The following is a 25,580-nucleotide window of genomic DNA, read 5'->3' on the forward strand; positions in this document are numbered from 1 at the left end:
GCGGTTCGTCTACGCACAGGTGGAGAAGTTGCTGTCGCGGGGCAAATTGGAGGGGAGGAAAATTGATGGTAACTATGGAGACGGGGCCTATCTCGCCCCCGAAGCCTGGGTTCAAGGCCGAAAGGCGTTTTCCGTATCCTGAGCGCTGGGTTCTTCGGCGGCTGGGTTCGGGGAGGTTGTGGTGGAGTTGGAGGTCTAATTTTTGCCACGATTGAAGGAAGTGGGAACCAGCCAGGCAGGGAGCGCCGTGGGGAGTGGGCTATGGTAGGGGGGCGGTTAACTCGGTATGTGTTCATTTGTCTTGTTGATTTGGGCGGGGATCAAAGGAAGTGTCTTGAAACAGCCTCAGTTTTGTCTGCACTCTGCACCCATTGAAAGGCCTGCTTTTGTTTATAGCCCCCCTTACCCTCAGGGCTTATGGTGGGTAAGACCATCACCTACCCACCCATCCCTAGAACTGCTAAATGAACGACTGCTTCTCCCTCCTTGAAGATCGTAAATAAGATTGCATGCAAAATATTCTTACCATTAAGACTGTAATCAATTCTTACAATTAAGATTGTAGGAAAAGTATCAGAAACAAACTAAGTATGAAGCAGGTGTTGCAAAATGTTGGGCTTGAAAGATCATCGTTGATGGCAGGAGCTGTGTTCTGTATTCCAAACTTTCCTTGGATGCAAGATCCATTTGGATTTGAGTTCAGTGGCACCTCAGAAACCAACAAGATAAGCTTTTGAGAATCAGCTCACTATTTCAGGTATGAGTAGGAATCTTGTATCTGAAGAAGGGAGCTTTTGGTCTCTGCGGTGCCACTGAAATCCTGCTGTTCTACTGCAGACCAACATGGCTACACACGTAAAATATCAATTTGGTGACTCTAGACAAGCCTCTTCTCACAGTTTAAGATTGCCCCTGCTGTTGGCAATATGGAGATAATGATCCTGTCCTGCTGTGCAGGGATGTTGTGAGGATCATTCAGGTCAGGGATGTGTGACACTGTATAGAGTCTAGAGCATTTGCATTGTAATTCTGTGCAGAGTGAATCCAGTCTGAACTAAGGTTGTGAGCCTCCAGGTGGTAGCTGGAGATCTCCCGGAATTACAACTGGTCTCCAGGCAACAAAGACCAGTTCCCTTGGAGAAAACAGTGAATTCCATGGCATCATACCCTGCTGAGGCCCCTCCCCTCCACAAATCCTGCCCTCTCCAGGCTCCCCCAAAATCTCCAGGAATTTTCCAACCTGGACCTGGCAACCTGAATCCATTGATTTTGATGGAGTACGCCCATCTTTGTTAATTTAGAATGCCCATCTTTGTTAATTTTGGCAATACGGTTTTCCCATTCTGTTTGAAGTTAAAGACCCTAAATAAAGAAGTAGCAAACAAAGTAGTGTTACTGGTTCAAATAACTGTAAGATCGAGCCGTGGAAAATGTTATTATTTTTAGTAGACTTGTATTTTTAAGACAATTTAGAGGTAATGTTAGTTGTTAAAGTGGTTTCTTTCACATAGGGACAATTCCTTGTTGTACATCCACTGCTGTTGTGAATGCAGAGGTATTCACAGCATCTCCAGAGCATTTACTTTGACAGGATCTTCATATTTTCCCCTTGTGCCTACCTGTTCCCTCTCCTTATGCAGCCAGAGGGTTTTTTGCCAGCTTAAAAAATTTGGTAGTAGACTTTTAAAAAGAGCCTGAGGGGTGCAAGGAGATGCTATGGGGAAATAGTGTTAATGTGAATGAGGCTGTCCAAAAATCTGTACCTTCCCCTTTATGCAGTGATTAAACTGACTTGGGCAGGTTTGAGAAGAAGCTCTATGAGGCATGGGGAAAACTGGAAGGCGAGCTGTTGCACAGTGGTGTCGCTTGGAAGAAAAGATGCTGCTGTTTGGGAAGCTGAGCTGAGTTAAAAGGCCATGTGGAAGAAGCCTTGGAGTAGAAATCCTCACTCAGCCTTGACCTGAGTGGGAGACCTTGAGCAAGTCCCACTCTCTTAGCCTTGCCTACTTCACAGGAGTGTTGTGAGGATAAAATTAGGAGGGAGGGGAATTGTGTCTGCTGCCCTTAAAGGAAGGGTGGGATACGTTTGTAAGAGATGGTAGATTATGAGTCTAAAGGGAAGTTTCAGCAACAATATTTTTGTTGTGTGCTCTGTATAGCAGAATCAGAAAGCTTTCCCCTCTGGAAACAAAAGTGAAAATTTGGCCATTTGTGGAAATAGAGGTGCAATGCATGACGATGAGTGCGAGAGATTAGAATTGGGTTTTTCTTCAGTTGTTACTAAGGGAATTCCTGTTGTGGTGGAGGATGCCTGGATGGCTCTTTCTCGGTCTCTGAACTTAAAAGAGAAATTGCATTTTTGTGTCTTCTGTCAGTACTCTTACCATGCCTCCTGGGAAGGTGTGCAATAAAGAAGCCTTGGTTCTGCAGTGTGAATGGGAGATGTGCACCTTTGTGGTATCAAAGATGGAAGAATTCTGTGAACACGTGTCAAAGCATTTGCAACAACATCTCCATGGGAAAGAGGAGGAGGAAGATGAGGTGGATTCTCTCGGTAAGGGGCACAGAGCGCGTTTAAAAAAATGCAACATCTGCTCTGAATTGACCTTCAGTGTAAATTGCAGTGATACGGTCTGAAAAGTAAGATTCGAGACCCGCATCGCCTTAAAAACTAACAAGATTTTCAGGGTATAAGCTTTCAAGAGTCAAAGCTCCCCTTGTTAGATATCTGATGAAGGGAGCTTCATCTCTCGGAAGCTTTTATTCTGAAAATCTTGTTGGCCTTCAAAGCACTACTGGATTCAAATCTTGCTATTCTATCACAGGCCAACACAGCTACCCACCTGAAACTTTCTGAAAAGTATATTTGTACAGTTGCCATTGCTGTACTTCAGTGCTCCCCATCGCGTCAACAATTTCACTAATGTGCATGATTTTATTCATTAAAACATCATTAATCAGAAACAAAATTGTGTTTCACAGAGTGGAGAACAGGCCTCCAAATGAGTCATCTACAGTTTTTCCGTTTCTTAATGGTAACAGTCATATAAAACAGTCAGTACTCAGGGCTTCGATGCCCCTGGGATTCAAAAGAGTGGGGATGCAGGTCCTTCTGTGATGTGGGCCCATTTATCGCACTCTGGAAATTAAATAGGCTGGTGGAGAGGGTGCTGCAAGCCACAGAGGCACATAAAAGGAAGTAGGAGTCAGACATATATGGCAGACGTGGTTTACATGTGGATGGCATGAGCTGATAAAGTCTGAAGATCACAGAACTGTACTATTTTTTTCTAGGATGTATGAATAGACTTGCTGCCTTTCACAAAAGGTGCCCCAAACTGGAGTCTGACTGTGGGAGGGAAGAGCCCATTTGTTCATCTTTGGTTTAGTGGTGATGATTAATATCGGCAACAGAGGGTTCAGCTGTATAGCCCCCTTTAGAGAGATCAATAACTTGGAAGTTCTTCCACCTGAACTATACATACCTTAGATTTGCACATGATAATCTACCTACCCCAGTGTGAATACTTGTGGTTTTCCCTTTCAGAAGAATATGCCTGCCTGTGGCAGGAATGCGGTTTCTGCTCTCCAGAGAGTCCTGCAGACCTGGTCCGCCATGTGTACTTCCATTGCTACCACACCAAGCTGAAACAGTGGGGGTTGCAGGCCTTACAGAGCCAGTCGGACCTGACTGCGTGCCAGCTGGACTTTCAGAGCCGGAACATTATTCCTGAAATTCAGGAGAACTTCCTTTGCTTATGGGAGTACTGTGAGGTGAGAGAGACTGGAAGGAGTTAGGGTGGAGAGGTACTTTCAGGTGGAGCATTGTTTCAGGTGTGATGGTTGCCTGCTAGGTCTGTGTTCTTTGTAGGGGACTGTAGAACAGCCGTGTTCTAAGGTAAAGGCAATAGAGTGCAGTATTCCTTAGAATGGGTGGGGGGCATAAACTCAGTTTTGGAGCACCTGCTGTGGATACAGAAGGTCCCATATTCAATTTTGGGCATTCTCAGCAAAAGGATCTCGGTAACCACTGTTGGTAAAGCACTTTATCTTCCTGCCAGTCAGGGTAGGCTACATTTTAGATAGGCCAGTGGTTTGGTTAGGTATAATCATATGTTCAGATAAACTAAAACACATTTGTCAAACCAATAAAATGTGTTGCAAGTTCCCTTCACATGCAGAAGTGTTTTTGGCTTGCATGCTTCCTTTAATTTTTCTTTCTTTAAATGCAGTTTGAGATTCACAGGAATCAAAATTCTTCCCCAGAGCCCGTACTGATTTCTGTGTGTATGGACCAGCAGTTGATGAAGCCTTGATTTCTCTTTCTTCCCTTTTTCTGCTAGAGAGCTTTTGATAATCCTGAATGGTTCTACAGACATGTGGAGGATCACAGTTTCTGCACAGAGTACAAAGTAGTTGGAAAGGAGAATCACGTGGTCTTCTGTGGCTGGAAAGGTAGAGTTAGGCCTTCGAGGGAACTATGGGGGCTTAGGAGAGAGGAAGTGTGTACCATGGTGCTCTGACCTTTTCAGCACCTTTGAGCCAAAGTATCTCCGGCTTAGGGGAAGGATGTAAATTTTCCCAGAAATCCTGCACTTATGTTTGGGTTTTATGGGGACGGGGAAGAGAAGCACTTATTAACTCTCTCCAAAAGTGAGTTACATATCTTGGCTCAGGAATAGTATGTGATATCGATCCTCTTTGACAGTCTGTTTCTGTTGTATAGACCTATGTCTGTAAAGAAGCACGTAGGACATTGAGAGTTCGTGTGTATGAGAGAGAATAATGATAATAACAGTATCAGCATTCGATTTATGTACCACCCTTCAGGACAACTTAATGCCCACTCAAGAGTGGTTTACAAAGTGTGTTATGATCCTCACGACAATCAGCCTGTGACGTGGGCGGGGCTGAGAGGGCTGTGGAAGGTCACCCAGCTGGCTTCAAGTGGAAGCCAGGTTCTCCAGATTAGAGTCCTGCTGTTTCCGCAAGTGGTAGGGTTCGTGTGGATCAATGTTTTTGATCCCTGCTGCAATGCCAGATATGCTAGTCAGTATTTGGGCTCATGCCGTCTTGGGGAAAAGAAGACTCTGAAATGTCCCCCTTCTTCTAGATTGCGACTGCTCCTTCAAAGGCCGCTGCAAGTTGCGTGAGCACCTGCGCAGCCACACGCAGGAGAAGGTGGTGGCTTGTCCTACCTGTGGTGGGATGTTCTCTAACAACACCAAGTTCTTCGACCACATCCGCCGTCAGACCGCCCTAGAACGTGAGTATCTGAGCAGCCTGTAGGGGGAAGGCAGAGGAATAGCAAGTATTGTACATGAGGAAATGGGATGCTTGGCAGAGTCCGTTTTCACCTTTCTAAAAATGATTTACATCCACAAGGACTAGAAACTTTGGCTGTTTTCCCAAGCAATGCTTAAATCTGTTTAGATGTTTCCTGTATTTAAAAAGTGATGTTTCACAGTTTATGATCCTTGTGTTCAAATATCAGTGTTTTCACACTCCTACAATGCTCCTATACCTTCCCTTTCTGTGGTGCAAGGGAGAGTTCACCCTTGGCTCAGAGGAGAGCCCGAATCCTACTGTTTCTTTACAGTAAACGTATAATTCTTTCAGGTCATCAGAGCCAGCAGAAGATATATCCAGTAGAGTATATGAATTTTAATAGCCCTAAATACGGACGAGCATCATTCGGATTAATAATAACATAACATTTGATTGATATACCTCCCTTCAGGACAACTTAACGTCCATTCAGAGCGATTTTCAGTGTGTTATTATTATCTTCACAACAATCACCCTGTGAGGTGGGTGGGGCTGAGAGAGCTGTGACTGACCCAAGGTCACCCAGCTGGCTCCCAGCAGAGGAGTGGGGAATCAAACCTGCTTCTCCGGATTACAGCCCTGCCACTCTTAACCACTACACCAAACTGGTTCTTAATGAACGTCACTTCCTTACTTTCATACTTTATAAGCCATGTTCACAAGTTTTGCATGATTTTAAAAAAACTGTACCGGGAACAAACCCAGTTACGTATGATCAATATGAGGACTAGAGACGCTCATTGAAAAAATACCCGGAAGCTAACATTCCTGGTAATATTAGGCCTGAGAACATGGCATAGTCACTATTTTTCCATCAGTAATACACATGAGCATATGAAGCTGCCTTATACCGAATCAGATCATTGGCCCATCAGTGTCAGTCTTGACTATTCAGACTGGCAATGGCTCTACAGGGTCTCAGGCAGAGATCTTCCGTATCACGCGCTGCCTGGTCCTTTTGACGGGAGATGATGGGGATGAACCGGGGCCCTTCTGCATTCAAGGCAGACGCCCTGCCACTGAGCCACGGCCCCTCCCAAATACTGATTGGCATGTCGCACATGGGTGAAATCAACAGCAGCTCATACACGGGCTTTTTCTGTGGTGGCCCCTACCCTGTGGATTGGCCTGCTCTCCTAGCTTTCTGCAAACGATGCAGAACCTAATTATTCAAAAAGGCTTTTGTATTGTAGGGAGGGGCTGTCGGATGCTTCACTAATGAGTTAAGGACCGTAGACTTCACCACTATGTTGCCTTACGTCCTACCTGTTGTTTTAAATATGTGCTCCTATGAGCTACCTGTGCTTCATGTGGTCTAATGTCAGCCCTAGAATAGCTTATGCTCAGTTTCAGCATTTTCTTCCACTCTGTATTGGATTCTTGCTAATGCTATGTCTTTGTAATGTTGTGTTTATTTACCCAACGGCATTGTTTATGGAAATGTCTTTGATACTGACTGTACTAAGCTCACACTGTGTAATCCGCCTTGAGTCTCAGTGAGAAAGGCGGACTATAAATGTCATAAATAATTTCCAGCAACAGAGCAAGAAGACACCTGGGTTTAGGGATGCTGTGGGAAGGGCTTGATAAGTGCATGTGGCTGCCTGCCCCCCCCCGTGTGTGTGGAATGGCCCCTGCCAGAGGGGAGGAGCCCTTGCCCCGACCCTGCTGACTTCCCCTGCCCCAACCCTCTCTGTCTTACAGAACAGCGATTCCAGTGTTCTCACTGCTCAAAGAGATTCGCCACAGAGAGGCTGTTGCGTGATCACATGAGGAACCATGGTGAGTGGCTGTGCCTCAGCCTGAAGTGTGCCTGTCCTCCCCCCCCCCATTGACTTTCCTTCTGCGTGTGACCTTCCCTCTCATTTCTTTTGAGCAGTCAACCACTACAAGTGTCCGCTGTGCGACATGACGTGTCCTCTGCCCTCCTCCCTGCGCAATCATATCCGCTTCCGGCATAGTGAGGAGCGGCCGTTCAAGTGCAATTATTGCGATCACAGGTAAAGTGAGGTTGTACCTGGCAGTGGGGTCACAAGCCAAAAGGGAGAGCTGGGCCAGTCTGGCTAGGCCCACAACCTTTTTGAGCCTATGGGCATCTTTGGAATTTTGAGAACAGGTGGTGGGTGCCAGACTTGAAAGGGCTGCCACCGAAGGTGGAGCCAAACAATAATTCCATCTTCCCTTTGCAAAAATAGCAGAAGGAGAATAAATAGTAACAAAAGAAAGCTCCAGGAGAAGAAGGGAGAAAGAGAAGGGGGGAATAAATAGAAGGAAAGCTTAAAAGGGAAATGGGAATGACAATTTGCAGGCATGACCTTTCATTTGATAAGAGCAACGAATAACAAACTCTTCCTTGTAATGTCCACCCACTTCTGAAAAGCTTGATGGGTGCTACGGGAGGTACTGGAAGGTACCACATTGGTGACACTAGGGCATCGGGCCAGGAGTGGCGGGAGGCCCTGAGTTCAAATCCCCTCTCGAGCATGAAGCTCAGTTGTTGATCTTGGGACCAGCCTACCTCATAGGGCTGTTACAAGGCGTGAAATGGAGAAGGGAGAACCCCATAGGCTGTTTAAGGGAGGATTGGGTTGAAGATCCTTCCGAACTGCCGTGCGAGGAACATTCATTTTATTTCCCAATGAGCTTTATGAAGCAAGCGGTGAAAAGATCAATTTGTTGCCCCTTATGGGGAAATCTGTGTGCTTCCTTTACACTTTGGCATGCTGCTTGTCTGCCTTTTGGGAATAGATGAAACCTGATTTGCTGACACAACAAACTTTACGCCTGAGCAGAGCAGCTCAGTCAAGACGGCTGCTCAGAGTGTACTTCAGAGTTTAACTCCGTGTGTCTGAGCTGCCTCTGCAGCATCTTCTCTTTACCTGCTTAACCCAGGGAAGCATCATTCAGATTAACTATCTGTATGTTCAGGGATCGGTGTGTTGGGCCCACCATATTGCCCTCCCTATGGGAAAAAGAAACCTGTCTTAAAGACATACATTCTCAGATTCTGCATTGCTCTGAACGTGGTCAGAGGTCACATGACATTGCAACCTTAGTAAAAGTTTGGCTTGGGTGTGGTCAACGGCCAGATGGGAGACTTCTTCTACTCCTAAATGTATAGGTCTTGTGGTGGAAGAAAGGTGCAGAATAAATGCAATGAAATACTGTTTTTGCTATCCAGAAATATAGCTGGTCTCTCTCTTCCTAAAAACGTGACCACTCCTGCAATCAAAAATGTTGGCACTGGTGTTTTTATTAGTACAAGCTTAGGAACATTTAGAGTACAGTGGCAAGAAGCCCAATGCTTCTTGCCGCTGTACTCTACTTTTGTGGTCCTTCTTGTGTCTGCCCTGCTTTTAGATTCCTTCTCTTGCTTTTTGCCTTCCAGCTGCAAGAATCTCATTGACCTCCGGAAGCACTTGGATACACACAGCAAAGAGCCAGCCTACCGTTGTGAATTTGAGGCCTGCAGCTTCAGCGCCCGGTCCCTTTGCTCCATCAAACTGCACTACAGGAAGGTTCATGAGGTGGGAAGGAGGCACAGGGCTGGGGCCGTTTCCTTGTTGCGCAGAGACCTGGGGGAGTGGGAATGACTGGAATATTTGCAGAATTCCTGCAGGATAACCTGAATGGTTAGGGATTAGCAGATGCTAGAGCTAAAGTGAAATTTGGCCAGTTTTCCACATAAGCTTGCTGAGATCAGAAGAAAAACATCATTTAATTTGCATGTTGGATACCTGAAAATGCCCTTCGTTATTAGAAGAAGAAGAAGGCTGCATTGGCCGTGCTGAAATTCTGTCTCTTTGGAAGTCCAGCTTAACCCTCATACTGTCATGAGAGGTTTTACAAGGATTTCCATATTTTCTTAAGGACTAGAATCTTGGTTTTTTTTTTTAAATGAATGCTGAGATTCTCAGGCTGCTGTTCAGGATCTTCTGTCTTTGCACGGAGCGTAGGTACGATAAAACCCGGGGTACGCTGGTCAGAAAGCCCATTCTGTAAAGCTGGACTGAGGAGAGGCTTTTAGCCCAATCGGTGATGCTCCTCTGCTTCCTTTTCCTGTACTCCCCCAGGGTGACTTGGAGCCCCGCTACAAATGCCACGTCTGTGATAAATGCTTCACTCGTGGGAATAACCTCACCGTGCACCTCAGGAAGAAGCACCAGTTCAAGTGGCCTTCAGGCCATCCTCGCTTCAGGTACGTTGTGCTTGACCGGCTGCCCAGAGCAAGCGAGGTGAAGGATCAGATCGGAGAACAGGTTCACTGCTACCTATTGGCTTACCACTCCCCAGGTCTGCTAGAGTCATCAGCCTGTTGGAGCCAGGGTTACCAATGCCATGAGCTGCAGTTGCTGGAGTCCAGGGGGGTTGTACATCAGGATTTGAGTCCAGTGGCACCTTGGATACCAACAAGATTTTTCAGATTGTTATCTTTCGAGAGTCACTCTGGAGAAGGGAGCTCTGACTCTTGAAAGCTTACGTTCTGAAAATCCTGTTGATCTCTAAGGCGGCACTGGACTCAAATCCTGCCGTTCTACTGCAGACCGACATGGCTGCCCATCTAAAATTATCCTCAGGGGGTTGTGGTTACTAAGAGCTAAACTACACGAGACACCTGACGCATGTCAGAGCAGCAGCTGCAGCAGGACCAGAAGAACGGGAGGGAAAGAGTCAGCGAGGGGAGGCCGGAGAGAGCCGAGCCCGAAGCTGACAGGCGGCTAGCGGCGGCAGAAAGAGCTGCTGAGGCTACCGCCACAGCTGCCAGACTCAACCATCCCTTCCTACAGAACTCCGAACTTGGGGGCGGGGGGGGGGGGGGGCTCAAGCCGCCTCCCCTCTCTGTGAGAAGTCTTGATGATACCAAGGTGTGCCCTTTTCCTGGTAGTAAGACAGAGGTGCTTTTGTCCTAAGCGTGAAAGTTTTTAAGGCGCAGGCAATTTCTGACTGTTTGCTGCAGGGATGATGACCTCGTGGACTCCGAATTTTAGGAGAGGAGTCCGGAAAGGCAAGATTGCGGGTGAACTCTCAAATTCACTGGCCCCGGGTGCCTTGTAGGACTCTAAATTACCACCAGGTGGTGCAGTTGGGTATCTCTGCCCGGGGATTGAAAAATGCTTGCTTGCTCTCTTTGGCAGAAGTTTGAGCAATTTCCTCTTACAGTAATACAGGTGGGATGGCCAGTTGTTGCCCCACGAGGCCCCCAAATCTCTTTCTCCCCTTGCAGTCAGATTTCTCTGGAAAGATTTGTTGCGTAACTTTGCCTCCTGGCTCCCACTGTTTTTCTCAGGCATTTAAAAACTGGCTGTCTCTCTATCGGCCTGGCCTGTGCTGTCCTATGCTCAGATCCCACCACCCCACCAGCCAGCAGTGTTTGCCAGCAGTGTAGAATGGGTCCTCTGCAGCAGCTGCCCCCTTGGCTTTGGATCTCCCCTGCCCCAGTAACTCCCCCCTCTGCCACTCCCGCCCCCAGGTACAAGGAGCATGAGGACGGCTACATGCGGCTGCAGCTGGTGCGCTACGAAAGCGTGGAGCTGACGGAGCAGCTGCTGAAGGACCGGGAGAAGCAAGGGGAGGGGCTGGAGGACACGGCCCAGTGCATGGTGCTGGCAGGGTCCGAGGACAGCCTGCAGGGGATCATCTTGGAGCCCCCCACAGAGGAAGCTGCTGCTGCTGAGGACTTGCAGGCAGCCGCGGCCCCCCAGCACCCGGCTGAGCAGGAGGCTGGCGCATCCCCCGACCAAGAACCCGGCTCGCCTCCCAGCCCCATCATCCGCGTTGTGAACAGGACCAATGAGCGCGGGGAGAGCGAAACTGTGTACTATGTGATGGCCAGCGCGCCTGCGGAGGGTCGAGCGGCGGCGCCAGACGGGTTTCCTGCCGAGCCCGAGGAGAACGTCATGGACAGGCTTCAGAAGACAGCTGAGGAACTGGGCATTCAGATTGTCTGACATTCCTAACGGTCCTCGGAGGACCTCTGGGCCCCTCCTTGCCCCTCCCCTCCCAGAGGAGACTGGGGGTTGCAAACGCATACGTGTCGTCTCCTCGTGCTTCTTGAGCACACATTCCGAGAACTGAACGCTGTTGGTGCTACCTGGGGGGGAGTGGGTGACATTTCCTCAAATCACGCTCCATTCTCCCCCTACCCCTTCTGCAACCAGGGGGTGAGTTGGCAGCTTCCAGTGTTGGGTGCTCTGGCAAAGGGAAGGTGGAAGGTGTCTGTGAAGTTGGCCGGTGTGAAGGGCAGGGGCCAGTTCTTCCATCCATCACCAGCTGTTGTGCCTGCTGTGCTGCGTGCTGGATCCAGTCCTGGATTGGGATTGGGGCTGATTTTGAAGTGCCCCAATATTCCAAGAGAAAATCTGCCCCCCCCCCCCAAACTACATTCCTTGGAAGATTCTGGTGTTCCTTAGCAGGCCCCTGCCAAAATGTGTCCCTGCCAGACAGTCCCCTGTCTTGTTACTCTGGAGCATGTGTGAATTGCAGATCCACCTTCTTTTTGAGGTGTGGTTTATCTTCAGCCAGGTTTTCTTTGAAATTATTTGCCTCACCCAGTCTCCAGGTGGCTGAGCTGTACCTGTGCATCCTCAGGTGATAGTTCATGGGCTCTTCTGCCCCCGCCTCGCTCTGCGGATGGGCTGCTCAGCGGACGTTGTTTCCAGCCACTGCTTCACGGTTCTTGTCTCCTGCCTGCCCTCCTCAGAGGCTGCCCTTCCACATTACCTTTGCCACCTGAGGGTCACTTGGTCGTGAAGGAAGCCCTGGCTCCTGTGCTGGAGCTCTTCCCACACAATCTGGGATTTCTTGTGTGACCTAAGCACTGTGGGGAGGGGCCGTTTTGCAGTCGTTCTCGCACCATGAGAAAGAGACTTAATTCTCACCACGTTACTTCCTCCCAAAGCGGGGCTCCAGCTCTCGGCTTGCAGTGTTTGTGTTACAGCAGGAGGAAATAATAAAAGTTCAACTGCCAGCTCTTGTTTGCTGCAGTCCATCCTGGACATTCATGTGCCTGGGTTAGATTTGTAAAATCTCAATCAAAGGATGTCTCCACTGGGGAAAGAACGTCAAATTGGGTGTGGTTGCACCGGTCGATTCTCCTGAGAGTACATGAGGGGTTGAAGTTAGTCCTTCCTAGGTTCTCACGAATGAACTCATCGGAGCTGGAAAACGATTTCTGCTGGGTGGGGTGGAGGGTGGGGGGAAAGAGGTGTCTTCCACTGTGGCAAGTGGCAGCCTTTGTGTGCTCCCTGAAGATATTTGCCCTGTAAACGCCCGTTAGCGGAATCCGCAGATTTTGGAAGCCCTGGGTAGCGATCCGTAATTTGTGGTCACTCATCGCCTCTGCCTCTCCCTTAACTGAGACTTCTGTCAGAACTGTGGCTAGATAATGTCCTTACTCCAGACTACCTTCTGCAATCAGACAAAAGCCCGTTGTTTTCAAAAGTTTACTGAAGAAAGAATGCATTATAGTCCACGAGCCTGAATACAATATTCAGGATGGTACATGTGAATTGTTACCAATGACAGGCAAAGCATGAGGTACAAAGTAACAGATCCCAGCAGGCCCAACCTCCCCCCATAGTTCTCATAACAATCCCTTTGAAGCTCGGAGAGCGAAAGTCCTTCGAGGCTGGAACAGCGGTAGGCAAAACATTCCTCCTCTGGGAGATAGCTGCCTGGGAACATCCTGGCACCTGTGAAGAAAGCACTCATAATACTGAAAGGATTAAAATGCAGTCTCTTTGGCACAAGCATACCTGAAAGTATTCTGAACATGACAACTTCTAAGGAAGCATGGATACTTGCGTCCAATGTCACAGTGAACCCTTAGAAGGCCCTTAGAAGCAGCTCGACCTACCCCCCAATGTGAGGCCGGGCATGAGATGTGGCCCATTTCTACCTTCGGTGCTGTGGCAGGCATCAAGAGGTGGTTATGCATTTATCCCTGCGCATTTTTCTTGTGACGCAGAGCGGCTTGGATTCTATATCATGATCTGGTGATCATGATATGTGTGCATTTGGGAGGGAAGCAGAGAGAGCCTACCACAGGCGAGGGAATGAAAATTTGGGGTATTATCTGATACCTGCCATGAGATATCTCTGAGGTTTTGCCTCCTCTCTTGCCATGAGATCTCTTGGAGGTTTTGCTATCAAGCCTTCAGCTTCATATCAGGGACCCATCACGAAAGGGTTAAAGCAATCTGCACCAAACTAAATGTGACACACACACACAAACACACACCCTGCACAGCTGTTTCAGCACTTTAAAAAGCATGAGGGGAGAGCTCTGCACGGCATTTTGGCAATGGCGATTGTGTGGCTGCCACACATTCACCATCATGTTTAGTTCGGCCCTCTCTGTCCTTGTTCTGCAACAGTGATACTCTTGGCAGATGCATGTCCGCAGAGAGCAGTGTAGGCACAAAGACAGAAGAAAGTGGGGTGGTGGGGAGAGACCAAACTAGATGAACGACAGAGTTCTGCAGTATGAATGTCCTTGGTCTTCGTAAGAATCATAGAATCAAAGGGTTGGAAAGGCAGCACCCAGGGTCATCTAGTCCAACCCCCTGCACAATGCAGGAAATTCACATCTCCCCTCCACACACACACACAGTGACCCCTGCTCCATGCCCAGTCAGAGGAGACAAGACCAACCTCAACCATCCAATGGTCTGATTCGGTATTCGGGCGCTTCGTATGTTCTTCGGATTAAGGAGCTTGTCTCTGGCATGGCCTACAAGTGGCAGAATGGATTGATCTGACTGCAGGGGAGGGGGGCTAAGTTGGACCTTTTCTTCCTGGTGTGCTAACTTTATATGCGTAGGGAGTTTTTGCACGAGGAAGCAAAAAAAAATTGACCCACCGGTACTCTAGCAGTGTAGAGCCCATTCATTCACCTCATCCTGCCACACATGCAGAGGAGTTACAAGGCAGCTGCCCCATGTTCCCAAGGTTGCTTTTGGTTGCTTTCTTGGGAAGAGCTGTGCAAGGCAGGTCCGGCTCAGAGCACCTGCTTTGCAGGTCTTGGGTTCAGTCCCTGCCACTTGCCACAACAGTGCTGAGAAAGGGAAGAAATGATGATGAATTTGGTCCAGGTAAGCCAGTAGCTGGAGTTTGAACAGAGGATGCACTGTGTATGTCTATGGGCCCAGGCAGAGCTCTGGCATCTTTTTGGTTTCACAACCAAGGGACAGTTTTGGCTTTGGCTTTCCACCTCGGAACCCTGTGCTTTGTCCACTGACATTTTACTGTCTCCTATGGCATTAAGACTGGTAGCCGGTCCCTGAGTATTGCTGGCTGAAAATCAGAGCAGGAGTCCCCATGGAGGGAAACGGCTTTCCTTTACGGCTTTATCTCCTGGGCTGCACTCCAAGCCTAGTGGCCCTGTAAGGCTGCCAGAAGAGGCGGAAAGAGCGTAATCACTTTCTGCTCCGGGATTATCAGTGGGGTGATGGGGAGGGCCAAGGGAGGTGGTTTGGAGCAGGATTAATGGGAGCTTTTCCTCCTAGGCTCACCCATCTTAATTTTTTCCCTGCCCTGCTTAGTGCCAGGGCAAGAAGAAGAAAAAAGATTGCCTTCCCCAGGCCTTGAATGGATGTGGGTTTCCCCAGGGCCCGTGGGCAACGGTCAGACTTTGGCAAGCCCCTAGCAGGAGGTGAAAGAGAATCCCTCCGCAAATTCCATGTACTGTGAAAGAGGAAGGGCTGAAGCAATCCAGGAGAGCGCCTGGAAGAGCCAAGTTGGCAGACCTGCTGGGACACCATGAAGCGAGGAGTCGTCTTCTTCCTCCTGCCTTTAATTGCATTCCTCTCGGGCGAGGAACTACAAGGTACATTTGGGAGATGAGGCGGGCATCTGCGCTCATGTCAGACCTAGTTTTTTTTTAAAGATCAGTGGTTGCTGAGGGGCTGTGGCATGTGGGTAAGGTTTGAGCTGGCACCTCTCTCTCTCTGTCTTTCTCACTCTTTTTACAAGTTAGCTACTGCAAAGAAATTTCAAGTTACAGTGTAATGGCTAAGCTAGGAAGACAAAAATTCAAGACTGTGCCCTCCCATGGGCCCACTAGGAGACTATAGCCACGCCACTCCCTCGTCCTCTCACTGCTCCCTATCTGCAGCTTGCCAGAAAAGTTCCCGATAGGCTGCTGTCCGGGGGTTGGGGGGCACTGGGAGCAAGGAGGAAGCTGGGCTGAGAGGTCCCTTTTGGCGCTTCATATATTTGTGATCATAAAAATGACGGTCGTCTAGTACCAGAGACAGGCTTTGGTCCTCCTGCCCCCATGCTTTTCCCAGGGAAGTGTGCTTGGCATCTCCCATAGCATCTTTCAGGAGTTTGGCTACAACTCTCTTCCTTCCTGGCCAACTGGATCAGAAATAGGACCAGTACAAGCCCATTTAAAGCTGCCTTTCTGTTTTTCTTTTTCGGTGCTCACCAACTGTCAGGCCAAGGCTGAAAAATACTCAAAATCATATCGTGTGAATTCAGTCGTTTGAGACTTGAAACAGGGAATTCTGGACTCTCTTTTGTTCCGAAACCACACCAGCTCTTATTAATAGGCTTTGGTACTGGGTCTGTTATCTTTATTTAACTATTTATATCCCACTTTCCCATGTGGTACAAAGCAGCTTACAAATCACAAAGCATGACAATTTGAAACCAACCAAATAACCCCCCAGGATAACCCCCTCCCCCATGTAAAAACATTGCTGGTGGATTCAAAATACAGAGTCCCAGCCAGGCATATCAACCTGCCTGGCCAAGTAGAGGCTCCGATTCCAGAACTGGTCCAAACAGCTTCTGCTCCAAAGTCACTCACTGGAATTTCACTTGGAGAAGAGCAATACCTGGCTGGCTTCATTGTGGCAACTTGGCTTGGTGGCTCCGAGAAGGATATTCTGGGTTTTTTTTAATTGGTGGCAGAACGGTGGAGGAAGAGAGGAGAGGTCAGAAGAGGTCAGAGACTGAACCAAGTCCCATAGTAGGGTTGCCAGTCTCCAGGTGGCGTCTAGAGGTCTAGAATTACAACTATGGAGATCAGTTCCTCTGGAGGAAATGGCTGCTTTAGGGAGTGGACTCTATGGCATTATACTCTTCTGCAGCCCCTCCCCTCTCCAAACCCCATCTTCCCCAGGCTCCATCCCCAAATATCCAAGAATTCTCCAGCCTGGAGTTGGCAACCCTACCCAATAGGGAGGGTTCGGATATCAGGAATGGGGTGAGAGGAGGGGAGTTAAAGCTGGGTTTTAATGTGTTGCAAGCTGCACTGGAGCCCTTTACAGGGAGATGTAAATCAAATCAACGTTGTGGATTTTTTAAAAATGCACACATTCTTCCTCCTCCAGCAAATCTGGATACTTACTGGTCTGGCACGGCCCCGATCTGTTTAGGGGGCTGCAGAGGGAAGCACAAAGAGCTGAAAAGAAGCCAGTGCGGGAACGGGAGCTGCTGTTGGCTTGGGTTTAAGTCATATTGTCGAGGTAAGAGTGGCTTCCAGCGGCTGGGGCAGCGGGCTGAGATGGGGTCTTGAATCTGGGAAAATCTGGGTTCGAATTGTACTCCCTGTTGAACAAACTGCATCCATCAGTGTCCCTTCTCCCCACCCCTTTCAATAATGATTTTTACATAGTTAATCAGGACAAAAGGGAATGAAGGTTGTAAAGGAGGCTTAGTTCCATAGTCAAATGGGAGGGGGGAGGAGGAGGGAACGTGGGGCAAGGGGGCAGATTAAAAAGCCATAATCCTTTTTCCAAAGGATTAGAGACATTCATGGGGCACTGGCCTGCCAATGGCTGCTAGGCAGGTTGGCAAAAAATGGAGCCTCCACATCCAAAGGCTGTATACCCCCCAAAACAATTACTGCGGGCAAAGTAACAGAGAGAGAGAGGCCCTTGCCTCTCTTGTAGGGTCGCCAGCCTCCAGGTAGGGCCTGGAGATCCCATAGAATTCCAGAGGATCTTCAGACTACAAAGATCACTTCCCCTGGCGGAAGTGGCAGCTTTAGAGGGGGGACTCTTTGGCATCCTATCCCTGCTGATCTCACTCCCCAGGGCCTGCCTCAAATCTCTGGGAATTTCCCAACCTGGAGCTGGCAACCCTCTCTCTGTGCCTCACAAGCGTCTCAGAGGCCCCAGTTGCTGGAAACAGAAAACGTAAAAATAAGCAGCTCTCCAGGCCCCATCTGGAGGTTGGCAGCCCTAATGCCCAGTGCACCTGCTGTTAGTGGCTTCCCTATGGCAGTTCCTCCCCAGTTTTCCCTGTCTGAAATCAGAGGTCCCGTTCAGCTGTAATGACTAATAGCCAATGAGCGATCTCTCCTCTATAAATCTGTACCATGCTTCTCTGACATCCTCAGGGCTGCTTCCAGGTTTGGGGGAGCCCCGAGCCCCACCCACCCCCGCCCACCATGCAACTCACCTTCCCACTCAACCTATCCAGGTGCTCCCTTCCCCACCCTCTTACAAGAGCACTCCCTCTGCCTGCACTCAGAGCAGCCCACATGGCCTGTGCACCCGTTCCTCCAGTGTCGGGGAGGGGTGCACTAGGAATAATACTGCGGGGAAACACCCCTTGGCCTTTCCCTGACAGAGCTGCACTGTGTGTGCAAGCAGCCTCATGCATCATGCAGAGACTGGGCAGGCAGCCGAGGAGGCGCATGGCTGGGCAGGTCAGCTGCAATGGGTGCCATGAGAAGCTTTGGGCTCTGGAAGCCGCCCCACCTCAGGTTATGCTGGCTTTGGCCCCCAAATCAGTGGCTGTCACCATGCCTCATGGCAGTGAGTTCCACAAGCCAACTGTTCACTGGGTGAAGCAGTACTCAGTAGTGCTTAAGATAAGGATTTCTGCCCCTGAATTAATCCATTTTGCCAGTCAAAAACTGCAAGGGCTGACTCTTTCCCCTTTTTTTCTTAGTGAACTGTGGACGACCCGAAGCCGGGCTCAACTCGGTGGTCTATGGCAATGACTGGTGGGTGGGTTCCGTGGTACGCTACAGCTGCAAGCCTGGCTTCTTGCTCGTGGGAGATCCGGTCAGTGTCTGCCAGTCCAACGGCCGCTGGACCCCCAAACCGACCTGCCTCCGTAAGTATTGCAACGCCAACAGGTGCGTGAACGGCTCATGCGCCTTCCCAGAACTTGCTGCATGGCTGGGAGTGGAGAACATTCATGACGCCTCTGGTTGATCAATAGATCAGTCTGGGAGGCAGGTTAGCAGTCCAGCAGTTCTTAGTCTAAGGTGACCCACAGAGATACATGGCTGGCTAGGTGCGGAGATTTGAACCCAGGTCCTCCCTAGTCCTTTGCTCTATCTGGTATAGCCTTCCCACCTTTTGTTGCTTGGCTACTGGGCCTTTAATGGTTGGGCATGGACAATGGGCAGAAAACTGGCTGGTACAGCCTTGCCAGGAATGCAGCTACAGTTGGGGTGGGAAGAGGCTGCAACTGTTGAATTTCTGCCTGTCCTGCAAAGGTTAAGTGTTCAGGAAGTTTTCTAGAAGGGAAGAAGAAACCACCCGTGGCACTAATAAGGTGAAGAGAAAGGTAACTCTATTCATCCAGTGAGCTTCATTTCAAAGTGAGGATTTAAACCCAAGTTTCTCCGAACTCCGCCTGACCACAGCATCCCCCTGGCTTCCAATGTGGGGCTTTCATCCCAGATCTCCTCTCTCTCTCTCTTTCTGTGCATTTTCCTCTTGCCTTCCTGCATGGAGCTCAGGGCAGCTTACGGGGTTCTTTGTTTTGCCCCTGTGAGGCAGGTTAGTCCAAGAGAGCGAGTGACCCAAGACCATCTGACGAATTACAAAGACTGTGTGGGAATTTAAACCCAATCCAACTGCTGCGCCCCACTGGCTCTCCACTTGGCTCCAAAGAGTTCTGTGTCACTCAGAAGCTTTGCGGCTGTTTGAAGCAGAGCCGGCCCCCGATTAAAGTCCTCCGATTGCCTCCTGTCTTTTCGGCAACTTGTCCTTTCCTGGAACCCTCCTTTGAGTCATGCCTCTGTCATGTCTGGCTTTCTTTTTTCCTTTCCGGGCAGGGATCTGCCTCCGAGGCCGTGTTGAGATCAACCAGCGGGATATTGATGGCAGCTGCTCGTCCACTTGCCCCAACAAGGTGCACTTGGGGGCCTTCCTCAAGCATGGCTGTATCAAGATCTCTGCCTGTGTCGCCAAGCCGTCTGGCTGGACCCACTGGTTCAGCCGCTGTGACTTCTGCGAGTGTGACTGCTACGTCCCCTGCAGTAAGCATCCCCATACAACAGGTCTCCGCAACATCAGTGTGGGGTGACGCCATTCCTGAAACCAGATCCCTGTGCCGAGCGAAGCAGGATTCTCTGGTCTGCAGGCATTATGCAAACTAGGGAAGCTTGCATGTATCTCCATATTTGAATTGCTTCCTCAATTCATGAGGAATGACATGGAAAAATGAATGTCTAGCCGCTGGTGTTCTTACTCAGCTCCTCCTCTGCGTTCCCAGACTTCAGGAGGGTTTGAAACTAGTCTTTAACTCAGAGAGGGCTCGAAGCATTCAGAATTAAAGCTGGGATTCTTATCTATTAACCACTCTTTTATCCTCTCGATGTATCTATTAATCACACTTTTATCCTCTCGATGTAAGCTCGATGTAGCTTACAACCCTGTGAGGAAGGCTAGGTTGAGAGCAAGAGACTGTTGCCAGATCACCCAACCTGCAGCACTAATAATTTCATAATTCGTAATTGTGGGTCCAGGTCTGGTTCTCTGACCATTACACCATGTTGCTGCTGCTAAATTGAGTGCCAAATGCTGATTTCACATAGCGGTCATAAATACAAGTGGTCTCAACAGGTACCTTGTTACAATGCAATTGACGGTGTTCGTCCTGGGATAAAGGAAACCCAGGAGCTTGGAGGACAGTTGTGGAAGCAGGGGGCAAAAGCCCTCCTTGCCTGTGTTGGAGATCTTGTAGCTGCGACACACTTTGACTTGGCCCACTTAACCTCACAAGCAAAAACTCAGCCCAAATTACAGAACAAAATGTCACTTTTGGTTCTGCCAGGATGAATCTAGGACTCCTAGCAGGGTTAAGTCCAGGAATTGTTAAGAAAAATGCCTCTGAGCATAGGAAGACTGCATTTTCTGAGCTTTTGAACAATCAGCCTTTCCTTTCCTTACATCCTTCAAGTACAAAAAAAATGGCTTTGTCAACTTACGTGAGTAGGGTCATGTCATTACGTAAGTATTTATTGGCACTCAGAACTTGCCAATGAGCAAGTATAATGGGTACAGTGTGCAGCTAAGATCTTGCTGAGTGACCTTGGGCTACTCCTCTTCCTCAGTTCTGCCTACCTCACCGGGTTGTTGTAGGGATAATTTGTGGGAAGAAAGAACCACGTGTACCACCCTTACTCCCAGGAAAAAAGGCAGGATTAAAAAATGTTTGGTAGCAAGGCATCGTGGTTTGAAGGAACTTGAAAGTCCATCTAGTCCATCCTCCTGTGCTAGAAGGCAGGGACGTGAACTGGGATTCCAGGCCATGCCGTGCTGTCAGCAGAAAACACTTGCAGTTCAGAAAAGTATGCACAGAGCCAATGGCTGAAGGTGACTCTTATAAATGAGCCATGCCATTGGCAGAAGGGAGAGTGGCAAAGAAGGATGCCAGCCAATCTGCAAGGGGGCAGCACTCCAGATTTTTTTTCTGTGCCTTGCTCCAGTGGGCGAAGGCCCATTATGTAACCTTTCTCTTTGTGAGACCCTTGTGACGTCCGTCTCTCCTCTAAGGGCCTTCAAACAACAGAGTCTATCCAAATCAGGGTCAAAGGCCGTCCAAGAGGCCGGAAAGAAGGGATGTGATGCTGAAATGCTGGGAGGGAGATTCTTGGCCAGAAGGTCTAAATTTAGAACCGCTGATGCTAGACACATGTCGCCTCCTCCTGTGGCATTTGCAATGTTGATCTGAGTAGCAACGAAGGCTGAACCAGAATTCCCTCACTGCCGTTCACGCCACGCTCTGGCACATTGGTTTAACAATCGTATGCCTTCCCAGGACACTCATTTTTGCAAAAGGGGGGGGTGAGAACCTGGAGAAGTCCTTGCACCAAATGACAATTCCTACTGGTTAAAAGTGTGCCCTGTGGACAAGTGTATATGTGGACAGTGCAGAAGGAGGCTGGTGCCTTGGGGCCTGAGAAGCTCCAAAAGAAGAGGGGCATATTATTATTATTATTATTATTATTATTATTATTATTATTATTAACTTTTCAGAAAATCAAAGCAGGGGGGAATGGGGGTAGAACGGGGGGGTAGGAAAGGGAAAAACAGGAAACACGCTGTATAGTCTGCTTACAATATTACTCTGATATTACTCTGCATCTGACGAAGAGAACTGTGATTCTCGGAAGCTTATGTTACAGTAAAGTTGGTTAGTCTTAAAGGTGCTACTGGACTCTTTTTTATTTTGCTACTGCAGACTAACACAGCTAAGACCTCTGGAACATTACTCTACATATCATTTAGTCCTACAAATAGGTAGGCTGTGATCGTTGAAACAAATTACATTAAAACCTTTATATCCTTAATACACTCAAGTCCTTATATAAATATTTAAATTAACATAAAGAAAGAAACGGTGTTTGCCACGGTGGTCTCTGGTAGGAATGCCGGTGGCCAAATCCGCTGTCTTCTCTTTTGCAGCTGCCTCGGGATAAAGGCCAGCACGGACTGGGTGGCTGTTCTGTGCGCCCGAGCGCCAAGCTTGTGTGTGGAAGTGAGGTGCACTGACATTGGTGGGCCTAAAGCACACCAAGCTTCTCTGGTCTGACCGGCCGGTGAAAAGATGTTCGCTGCTCCCTGGAATATATTTCCCCTTCCTCACTAGTTTGGGGAAACAAATGGACAGCACCGGCCACCCACAGAGTTCTCACTGTAAAAGAACAGCGCCTGTTGCAGGGTCTGCCCGAGTGCTCGCACTCAGACCAAGGCACCACCTCTGGATGTGCCGGTGAGGAGGTGGGGAAGAGCTCAGTGGAAGAGTACTTGTTTTGTGTGCAGAAGGGCCCGGGTTCAATTCCTGGCATGGCTTCTTGTTAAAAGAATTCCAGTGCTGGGGGAAACCTTGCTCTGCCTGAGCTGCTGCTAGTCCAAAGAAGCAATACGGACCCAGAGGCCCAATGACTTTTCTCCCCCCACCCTTCCAGTGCAGGATCGTCTGGATGAGTTGGGTGCGTCCATAATTGTCAGCTCTGTTCCCTGGCCCGTGTTTAAGATATCATCGCCTTGAGCAATAACCTTGAGTATCTGAAAGCAGGAATGCCACTAGCAAGGTTATTCCCTTCCTCCCAGATAACTGCAGTGTGAAAAGTCTCATCTTTATCTTCCCAGCACTCTCTTGCCAGCCTCTTTCCCGCCCCACCTCTGCAGCCTGGCTGGTGATGAGAGGGACCCAGCGAAGACAGCTGCCGGGCTTTCTTCCCAGGTGAAGGAGGCAGAGAACGGAGCCAAACAAGCTGGATTTTCAGCTCTCCCCCATATCAGCACTGCCAGCCGCAGTCTTTGCTCTCTCCCTGCCAGAGCGAGGAGAGAACCTGGGGCGCAGTAGAGAATTTAAGATGGCACAAAGGTACCCTGGTGAAATCTACAAGCTGTCTCGCCATCGCTATGACTACAACAGAGCTAGTGGGTGTGATGTACTCCTGAAAATGAGACCAGTTAGGACTTGGAAAGACCCGGTGCCCACAGAGCCCTGACAGTCTGTCCCCTGCCCCACCCCTGCTCTAGAAATCGGAGGGCTGGTTGTCCTTAGTGCTGATGGAAGGCACTCTGCCTATCCTGATTTCCAGGCTATGTGGCTTTCCATAAGAGCATCCCGTTCTCTTTGACTCAATGATAACTCACATAACCCATGATCAGGGGTCTGTTCTTTAATTGTAGTCGAAGATCATTTCTGCAGTTGCGGTAAAAAGCAATGCTTCCCCGATCCTCTCATGGGAGAGTAAAGAGCTTACAAACAAATACAGGAGAAAGGAGTAATACAGTCACACTAAAAACAGGGAGATAAGCAGTAAAGATCTCAAGTGTCCCGCTCTCCTTGGCGGGAGAGTGGCACTACAATTCCCATGAAGGCGTATTCTTAAAGGGGCAGCACGTATTTCTGATAGAGCTAACACAAGGCTTTCTAAGCTGTGGCTGACAGCACACTCCCCACCTTGGATCCTGTGGATTCCACCCCCAACATGCAAGGCTAGTGGAGTAATAAGTATATACTACATGCTACTCTGTGTTTATAATTAAGCATATAAGGCATGCTACACTACGGGCTAAAGTAAGCAAACAGTGGCATGCAAAGCTTGAGCTTCAGTCTTCAAGGTCAGCCTTTCGTATAAGCAGGACCACCTTGGTGACTGGTCTGGTGAAAATCTTCAGGCCGTCATGTCTGGCTACACGGACGTCAATCTTGCGGACCAACCCATCCGCACTGGGCAAAACTTGATCTATGAGTCCTGTGGGCCACAAGTTTCTAGGAGAGTCCTTGGCCGTTTTCACACTGCTTACCAGCCACGGAACATTGCACCAAGCTCCTGGAATGACAGTGTCTTCCTGGCACAATTTTGTGCGAGAACGGCAGTTCCCAGAACAACAGCGTCTTCCTGGTGTGATTTTGCGTGAGAATGGCAGTTCCCGGAACAACAGCGTCTTCCTGGTGTGATTTCACGCGAGAATGGAAGTTCTCACGCGAAATCATGCCAGGAAGATGCTGTCGTTCCAGGAGCTTGCCGCAATGTCCTGTGGCTGGTAAGCAGTGTGAAAACGGCCTTTGTCTTTCAGGAGGACAAAGTCACCTTCTTGTAGGTTGCGTTCAGATTTCTCCAACTTGCATCAGCATTGTAGAGTGGGGAGGTACTCTTGCTTCCATTGCTTCTAGAAGGTGTTAGCGAGGAGCTGAACTTGCCTCCATTACTGCTTGAACATATCCTTAGAGACGAAGCCTCCTTGGGGTGCAGGCCCGGTGTCTGTCTTCTGCGTCAGCAAGGTGGCTGGTGTTAAGGTGGTTGGGCTCTCAGGATCCAAGGACACTGGAACTAAAGGGCTGGCACTGATCATGGCGGACACCTCTGCCAGGAGGGTAGTTTAGGTTTCATGAGCAAGAGAAGGTTTTCCCGCCAGCATGAAGTCCAATATTCTGCACACATTGCCGATCATGCGCTCCCACACGCCTCCCATGTGAGAGGTGTGGGGAGGATTGAAGATCCATTTACAATTCTGATCACTCAGGTAACTGCTGAGTGTTGGGTCAAGGTCTGTGCTTCCATTGATTCCCAGCTCCTTGCAGGTGCCAACGAATTTTGTACCACAGTCAGACCTTAGTAGCTTCATGGGTCCCTCTATGGTGAGGAACCTTCATTGGCCTGAAGCTCCATGTCCCTGGTGGCTCCCTGGAATGACGCTCTCCAGATCAGATAGTCCTCTGGACAATCTGAGAACTTCTGCACACTACATTCCATGAGGTCCCTTTTGGTTCTCCAAGGCACCTCACTAACCACAGGTTCTTGACGTGGCACTGGATCTCTGTTCCTAGGGGCAGGAGTGAAGGGCAGAGGCAATCTAGGCATAGGTTGACATGCTGCCATCAGTCCGTGTGGGAAGAAAAATGGAGCAGTAGGGTTGAGCGGCCGGCACTTGCATGGGTGCGTGTGGTCCTTTACGTAGGACAAGACTCGTTGACACATCTTCCCCCTCTAGCGTGGTGAGACTGGACTCTGTCTCTCGAGGACCACCATCCATAATTGCAGCCTGAACCCACAATTTCTCCAATTCAGCGTCCATTTTTTGAGTTTTGCTAGCTGTGTCTTCAGGGCCTCCTGCTTCTTGAGAAGGGTTGGGAGGGACTGTGGCCGAGTGGCGGCAGAGCATTGGCTTGGTTTGCCAAAGGCCCCAATCCCAAGAGAAAAGTATCAGGCAGTAGGTGATGTGAAGGCCACAACCTGAGACCCTGGAGAGCAGCGGACAATCTGAGTAGACAGCACTGATCTAGACGGAGCAAAAGGTCTGATTCGGTATAAGGCAGCTGCAGGTGTTCATGTGTGTAACTTGAATGCAACCAGTAGCGCTTGTCTGCTCTCCCATGGCCACTTTCAGCACTGCCCTGCCAGATGGGGCTAGCAGTACACACCCAGTCACGCCCAACTAGGGGCAAGGGAGAAAGCTGTGGGCTTATCTCATGGGCCATCACTGCAGGGGCCTAATGCTGAGTCCAGCGGGCCCCAGGGGGAGGGTGCTTAGCTCAGC

The 25,580-nt window shown here is 49.2% G+C and overlaps 2 protein-coding genes across 2 annotated transcripts; both read left to right on the forward strand.

The window, feature by feature from the left end:
- On the forward strand, positions 1–12,289 carry HINFP (histone H4 transcription factor). Its single transcript, XM_054997968.1, has 10 exons — positions 1–68; positions 2,376–2,554; positions 3,548–3,774; positions 4,344–4,455; positions 5,114–5,266; positions 7,033–7,110; positions 7,208–7,328; positions 8,717–8,855; positions 9,402–9,526; positions 10,799–12,289. The coding sequence occupies exons 2-10, from the start codon at positions 2,386–2,388 to the stop codon at positions 11,274–11,276; spliced, it is 1,602 nt and encodes a 533-aa protein (XP_054853943.1). The 5' UTR covers positions 1–68; positions 2,376–2,385; the 3' UTR covers positions 11,277–12,289.
- A 2,533-nt stretch (positions 12,290–14,822) lies between these two features.
- On the forward strand, positions 14,823–21,497 carry LOC129342455 (sushi, von Willebrand factor type A, EGF and pentraxin domain-containing protein 1-like). The gene is made up of 4 exons (XM_054998235.1): positions 14,823–15,154; positions 16,668–16,802; positions 18,235–18,402; positions 19,355–21,497. The coding sequence occupies exons 1-4, from the start codon at positions 15,088–15,090 to the stop codon at positions 19,603–19,605; spliced, it is 621 nt and encodes a 206-aa protein (XP_054854210.1). The 5' UTR covers positions 14,823–15,087; the 3' UTR covers positions 19,606–21,497.
- The last annotated feature ends 4,083 nt before the right edge of the window (positions 21,498–25,580 follow it).

The sequence above is a fragment of the Eublepharis macularius genome, chromosome 14 (genome assembly GCF_028583425.1).
Source record: "Eublepharis macularius isolate TG4126 chromosome 14, MPM_Emac_v1.0, whole genome shotgun sequence".
Classification (NCBI taxonomy): domain Eukaryota; kingdom Metazoa; phylum Chordata; class Lepidosauria; order Squamata; family Eublepharidae; genus Eublepharis; species Eublepharis macularius.